The sequence below is a fragment of the Sinocyclocheilus rhinocerous genome, unplaced genomic scaffold, assembly GCF_001515625.1.
Source record: "Sinocyclocheilus rhinocerous isolate Xijiao unplaced genomic scaffold, SAMN03320098_v1.1 scaffold738, whole genome shotgun sequence".
In the NCBI taxonomy this organism is placed as follows: Eukaryota; Metazoa; Chordata; class Actinopteri; order Cypriniformes; family Cyprinidae; genus Sinocyclocheilus; species Sinocyclocheilus rhinocerous.
Genome location: NW_015633949.1, coordinates 912,353 through 919,988, shown reverse-complemented (window position 1 = coordinate 919,988; position 7,636 = coordinate 912,353). Strand labels below are relative to the sequence as shown.

Genomic DNA, 7,636 nt, shown 5'->3' with positions numbered 1-7,636 from the left:
ATATATATATATATACACACAGGTATGTATAGATTTAAAGATTTATTTTTCCCACTTCCCTTCCTTTCTACTCTACTCATCTCTTAACATCAACGGACCTTACGTTGACATTGACCTTTCCACCACAATTAGCTACTTAATCAGAAATTAATTATTAATATTAACAAAACCAACAGGGCTTAGGGTTGTTTGTCTCTCTTACCTCATTATCATCCACTAATGACCAAGCCAGCATCTCATTTCCACTCCAAAGACAGAGGAGAGATATTTGTGCTGAGATTTCAGGTGTTGGTAAAAAAAAAAAAAAAGAATATTGTGAAATATTATTACAGTTTTAAATATTTTCTGTTTTTAATATATTTAAAAAGTTTTTTTTTAATCTTGTATTTTTTTTTTTTATCTTGTATGCATTTTCAGCAGCCTTTACTACAGTCCTCAGTGTCACATGATCCTTTAGAAATAATTTTTGCAGAAACAAAACAAGATTGTTTTAAGGACTATTTGATGAATACAAATTTCTAAAGAACAGGGTTTTTTTTATAGAAATCCTTTGTACTGCCTCATTGTTACTTTTGATCCATTTGAATTGTCCTTGCCCAATAAAAGTATAAATTTTTTTCTTTATTTTTAAATGCATTAATTTATTAGCAATAATTTATCATTTATCAATTGATTTCTTTTTCTTTTTTTATCGTATAGATTTAAAGATTTATTTTTCCCACTTCCCTTCCTTTCTACTCTACTCATCTCTTAACATCAACGGACCTTACGTTGACATTGACCTTTCCACCGCAATTAGCCACTTAATCAGAAATTAATTATTAATATTAACAAAACCAACAGGGCTTAGGGTTGTTTGTCTCTCTTACCTCATTATCATCCACTAATGACCAAGCCAGCATCTCATTTCCACTCCAAAGACAGAGGAGAGATATTTGTGCTGAGATTTCAGGTGTTGGTAAAGGGCATTTAGAGATGTCACATGCTACGCTGGAGACTTCCTCCCTTCTGGACACCACAGCAGCCAGGAAATGTGTGTTTAATTAAAGTTTGTGTATGTATTATGAGTTAATGAGAACATTGTTGCAAGATGAAATGTCAGCTACAAGCATCAGGATTGCAAACTCATTCCGTCTTAACCATTACAATGTACAGCCATCAGTCTAATGCCAGAGGAAGTCAGCCTTATGGAGAAAACAAAACAAAACACTGGGCTCATTTGTCTATGTGGAGGCAAAACAAGCAGATAATATATGAATAAAGCATCCTTGTCCAAACCAAGTACATCCTGTGCCTGCTTTTGAAATGGTCAAAAAGTACACGAAGATGAGGACATAAGTAGAGAATGACTCTCATTAAAATACCACTTCTTGTGCTACTAACGACTTATAATTACAGAAAGCTGGAATTATAAGAATTTATCTCCCATGGGACAGGGTAGGATGACAGGCAATGGCACTTGCTGGCCTCTGTGCTCATCCTTTTGTCATTCAGTGAGTGTCCTTCAGGAAATGAGCTGTTTGGCATGCAGAGAGATCTGAGGCATGTTTCATAACTGTATGGTAATTGAAGTCCAGTGATGTGATCAGAGCCTGTGTATTACTACTTGAAATTACTGAATTACACTGAGCTCAAAAAATGTCTTTTACTTAAGGTGAGTTCCTAAAAAGCAAGTTTGATCAAACAGTATCTTTAGCCAAAAAAAAAATTTGCTAACTTTTTAGTGTTTCTGAGTAAAAAATAATATGTGTATATTTGACCTAAACTGGGGACTCTACAGTCATTGAGTAGAATTATTTTATACTGTAATTTTACCTGCATATTATCAAGAAAAAAAAGTTCAGTTCATTACAACGTACAAAACAATCAGACTAGCAACAAGACAATCTTACAGTAACAATACTTAAGTCTTCTGAGGTAATTTTCACTACATTCGATAACAGAGGCAAGAGGGCAACAGTTATGTTTGTTTGAAATGAGAGAGCAAGTCGGCGGTGTTATACGAGAGGCATGAACATAGCGCCTGTTTGAGTATATCCAATATGTGGATGATGGTCATAATTAGGAAATATCAGATCGTAAAATGGCGCGATTGACAAATCAGAATCAAGTATTCCAGAAGGTCATGCCATAGAGTGCAACAGTGCCCGCCCACTTTTTCAGCAGCCTTGGTTCTGGAAGTATTTATTTCCATTTATTTTTTCGCATAGGAGTTTTTAAAAAGTTTTATTTTTACAACCAGCTACAAGGTGAATCACAACATTACAACCTTCAATTTCAAGCAAAAAAAGTATTTGAAAATCTGACAAAAAAAGACAAAGGTACAAGACTATACTTCCCTTGAGTGTTTGACAATCAGTTTAAAAAAGTAATTTGCAGTGCTTCATTGGAGTAGGCGAGATTAGTTGAGATTCTCTGATTGGTCGAGATTTCACTGCATAATCAAGAGGAATGTAGTTTTTCACCAGGAATTCAGCTGTTAAACATCAAAAACAGTTTGAAATCATGCAGACTAACAGCTTCAACAAAAGCATATAACATCAATAAACAACCATGTAGCTCACAGAAGGACTGCCTTTAAAGGTTTAGAAGTTACTGTTAAAAATCAATTCCCCTATGGAGAAAATGAATGGGCTTTTTACTTCCGGAACCCAACTGTCACTGTTAAAACATGAAAAAATGAAGCTGAAGGCTGATTGCGGTAAACATTTAAGTGTTAAATGTGAAGTGTGTCACTTTTTCAATGTTAAAATATTTATTCCTATTCCAGTTTATTGTAAAGTGACAATTATAAGTATAAGCTATAATAAACACTGTGGCTCACTGGCTCAACCAGCGGTGTGCATCTTGGGACTTGTCCATGTTTGGCCGAACAAAGGTGTGTCTTTCAGAAACCTGTTTGAAAACAGTCATCTTACATCTCACCCTCGGTCTCAAATACGATCTGTAAATTGGCATCAACAAAATGGATCTAGATTTGCCAACAGTTATCAATAGCAGCACAAATTATAAGGCCATCAGATGGAATAACTGTGCTGGATTTTAGAATTATGAAGAAAATTTGTTTTTAAAAGTCAGAGTTGCTTTTAGGCTAATGAGGTTTCTTTGCTCTGTTGGGTATTAATTGGCCTTTCATTTCAAAGTGCATCAGAAATTATGAAAAATTCTGCAGCTTTCTGTTGTGTCTATGACGCATAAATAGATAAGAGTGAGAAAATACTGAATTTATCAGATGATATGCATTAGTATGACATTTTCCAGAAATGTCTGGCCTAACTGGTTGTGTAGTAGTGCCCTGTGTGCCAGTCTCAGCAGGGCTGTGCTGTTTCTACTAGTAAGAGGTCCAATTTCCTAAAATTTCTTCCTTGATTTCCCCCCAAACACACAGGCATGTTTTGGTCTTGGCTGGCCTAAGATAAAAAAGAGCAGCCACACTTATCCTACCTCGTACGTTTCTGTCTCTCTGTTTCTTTCTATCTTCTGCTTGCACTTCACAATTCCTCACAGGTATTTAAATTGAAACATGTATATGATGCGACATGTTATATTCAGTTTTCAGATGCTTATCTGAAAACAGTGCTTCAGACCATAATTGGTTTGTTGTGCTGAGTTATCAGTATAGAGAATGGCCTCGTTTTAAAAGTCATCGTTTTTTTTTTTTTTTTTTTTACAATTATGAAGAAAAATTGTTTTTAAAAGTCAGATGAGTTGCTTTTAGGCTAATGAGGTTTCTTTGCTCTGTTGGGTATTAATTGGCCTTTCATTTCAAAGTGCATCAGAAATTATGAAAAATTCTGCAGCTTTCTGTTGTGTCTATGACGCATAAATAGATAAGAGTGAGAAAATACTGAATTTATCAGATGATATGCATTAGTATGACATTTTCCAGAAATGTCTGGCCTAACTGGTTGTGTAGTAGTGCCCTGTGTGCCAGTCTCAGCAGGGCTGTGCTGTTTCTACTAGTAAGAGGTCCAATTTCCTAAAATTTCTTCCTTGATTTCCCCCCAAACACACAGGCATGTTTTGGTCTTGGCTGGCCTAAGATAAAAAAGAGCAGCCACACTTATCCTACCTCGTACGTTTCTGTCTCTCTGTTTCTTTCTATCTTCTGCTTGCACTTCACAATTCCTCACAGGTATTTAAATTGAAACATGTATATGATGCGACATGTTATATTCAGTTTTCAGATGCTTATCTGAAAACAGTGCTTCAGACCATAATTGGTTTGTTGTGCTGAGTTATCAGTATAGAGAATGGCCTCGTTTTAAAAGTCAGCATTGAAACATTGTCAGGCCCAGAAATCTACATCCGACAAACAAAAAAATCAGACACATCCCACACCTGCAGTCAAACCAGAAAGATTTTCCCTGCAAAACCTCTGCAATGAAATGAGAGAAATAACTCTTTTGTGGATGAGCTATGATTACACAGCTGTGAGTGGAGAAACTAGGTATTCAAACATGATCCTAGACAGCATTGTTATGGGCAGATGGATGGGAAAGGAGAGCGACAGTTGGTAAGCAAAAGAGGGAACACCTGTGGCCTGACACCACTCTCCTGCACAGCTGCTCATATTCCCCATTTCTGAGACCTTCACTCATCACCACAGACACCCCCAGACTGAAATACAGAGTAACTAGAGACAAACTTTCCAGCCTGCACCTGCTCAGTACTGTTATTGGGCTACAATATATATATATATATATATATATATTGAACTTTCTATTCATCAAAGAATCCACAAAAATATTAAGCAGCACAACTGTTTTGAACAATGATAATAAGAAGAAATGTTTTATGAACAGCAAATCAGCATATTAGAATGATTTCTGAAGGACCATGTGACACTGAAGTAATGGCTCCTGAAAATTCAGTTCTTTTAAATCGTAATTAAATCTGAAAGTTTTACTGACCCCAGACTTTTGAATGGTAGTTTGTAATATTCACAAAAACTTTTCATCTGCAGTTACAACTCTGCAGAATTATAAAAGAAATGAATACAGTGTGTCCCAAAATATGCGAGACCAAATATCTCCAAAAAAAAGATACTGCAAAACTACACTGTAGCAGTGTACTTTGAGGTAAATGAAAATCAGACCCAAATCAGTTCAAAACCAACCCACTGTTCTCATATCTGCACCACAGGCTCCTCACAGGCATTCATAAGAGGTCTTTAGTGTGCTGTGAGGGGCTTGATGGGTGTGTTTTGTTCCTACTCCAAGTCTTTTGAAATAACAATTGTCTCTGCATTAAGCTTTGGGCCTCCTCCGAGGAAATTCGGTTTTCCAGACTGACTCACTATATGGTTATGCAGTCAGCAACCTGAGAGCTTGAGCGTCTGTGATAGTGCCATGCAAAAGGTCTGGAGACAATTAAATGTGCAGTAAATGGGGCAAGGGAAATGTCCTAATAAACACTGGGCAGTAAGATCATATTTCTGATCTGTTTAACCATGTATGATTTGATCTAGTGCAGTGGTGGTCAATTCTGATCCTGTCACTGCACATTTTAGATGTCTCCCTTATCTGACACACCCTGTTCGGGTCCTGGAGCCTCTACTAATGAGCTGATGGTGTGTTAAATAAGGTTCAACTGCTTTGGTACTCAAGAACCAGGACTGACAACCACCGATCTAGTGAAAACAAACTGACCAGTCTTTGCAATAATCTGCAGGTCATTCAAGTGTCTCCCACTGACAGCTTCAGCACTAACCAGTTAATCTATCGACTTATCATTCACTCCTTACACTTCATCATTTGATCATAAACATTGTCCATAAATAAATGTGACAGACTGTCTGAGCCAAACCTGTTTAAGCCACCAAGAGAAATATATTGGAGCCAGGAAGACAGCACAATGCTTTCTGATGAAAAACTGGCCATAAACTGCAGTGCGGCACCCACCACTAGCATCTTAAGAAAATATTTCATGATATGTTGATGAATATTTTAAACACATCTGCTTTACGCGGAGCTTACCCGGGGGCGGTTACACATGATTCTGGAAAAATGATCATGGATGAGAGCTGTAACAACGTAACAGCCTGCTACATAAACTTTCAACACCTTCTGCAACACGCATCTTTGTTTTTTGTATATATAAAAACCTCTGTCATTTTCCATTTCAAGCATCTTTTTTTTTTTCAAAATAAAGAAATAAATATAACAATAACACTTCATCGTTTTTGCAAATACTGCAAGCATCTTTATGATAAAAACAGTACATTTTCAATGAAGAACAGCTCAAATAGAAAATAAATTTAATATAAAATAAATGTATTTTTTTTATTCATTATTTGTAAAAAATCATAAATTAAATAAAACTAGCATGCAGTGATTCAGCACAAGATTATATTATTCTCATTTTTATTATTATTATTATTTATTTATTTATTTTTAAAGGGGAAATATTTAAGTATAACTTATGTCTATTTAAAAACAGCAGGAATAAAAGTTCTAAATTGCACTTACCCCGTTTAAACATGTTGGATATTGTTAATTCTCTGTCTGTCCACTCAGGTTCATTTATTCTTGTATTCCAGACTTCACACAGTCAGTGAGATGCCAGGCGATCTAACAAACGTTGTCTGATTTAATCAGAATACATAAATGTATGTACTCCTATAGCTCAGATGAGACTTCTCGCTGAATTTCAGTTTGGCTAATTTATTGCAGTGCTGATGTCCATTTCATCCTGTGTGGTCCCGAGCAAATATTTCATTAGATGCAATTGAGAGCAGTCCAAAAGGAGAGAAACACATTCTGCCGTATTAATTGTCGTCCAGTGATTAAGCAGGGGCACCTGGTGGTGTAGTTCAGCTCTCAGCGACCCGCACGAAACAAGCAGTATTGTAGTATGTTATCCAGAAAAGCTCTAAAAGCTCTTATTGCCAGAAACTGACGCGTTTGAGAATCGGTTATCCCTCTAAAACACAGATTGTTGGGGAAAATCAGCAGATGGTCCTCAATCCGTGCCGCGGCAACTCTGGTGTCGGTCTCTCGCGCACTCTTCAGAGAGACTCTACGTCGAACTATGGGGAGGTGTCCCGCTGCCTCCATACAAAATCTCCAACAATCCACCTTATTGAAAGCATTTCGTCCAGATATTTCGGGTCTCGGGACATGGACAAATCACACATATGAGCGTTACACCTTCACATATCACGCGCGGTGAGTGAGTGGCGGAATGGACAGATGATGCGCTCCAGCTGAGAGATGCGCGTGCCTGTGATGCCTTTGAGCTGATGGGGCTCTCGATCCACTTATGGACTGTTGTTTTCCCTCTCTCCCACCCCAAAATAATCTGACATTACCATGTGTTGGTTTAGTGGTTGATATATTCTTGGTGTGTGGAGCTCGATTGATCTCTCTCTCTCTCTCTCTCACTCACTCACTCACTCACTCTGTGTGTATGTGTGTGTGTGTCTTTGTGTCTTGCTTTTTTCCCCTACTGTCTCTAGGCTGGCAGACCTTGAATACAACCTTGCTTGATTTGCTGTTAATAAAAAAATAAATAAAAAGTTATATATATATATATATATTTATTTTTTTTTTTATGTAATTAATCACACAGTTTTCTGTGGTTAATCGCACACTTCATGAAATTAAGCATAGACCATTTATCTTGTTTCAAATGG

General features: G+C 36.9%; 1 protein-coding gene across 1 annotated transcript in view; it reads right to left on the bottom strand.

Annotated features, from left to right (window-relative positions):
- Positions 1 to 7,286, bottom strand: part of LOC107744797 (reticulon-4 receptor-like 1) — a 148,703-nt gene extending 141,417 nt beyond the window's left edge. Inside the window, exon 1 of the mRNA XM_016558624.1 lies at positions 6,471 to 7,286. Within this exon, the coding sequence (XP_016414110.1) occupies positions 6,471 to 6,483 (13 nt within the window). The 5' untranslated portion in view covers positions 6,484 to 7,286. The remainder of the gene's footprint in view (positions 1 to 6,470) is intronic.
- Positions 7,287 to 7,636: the final 350 nt, after the last annotated feature.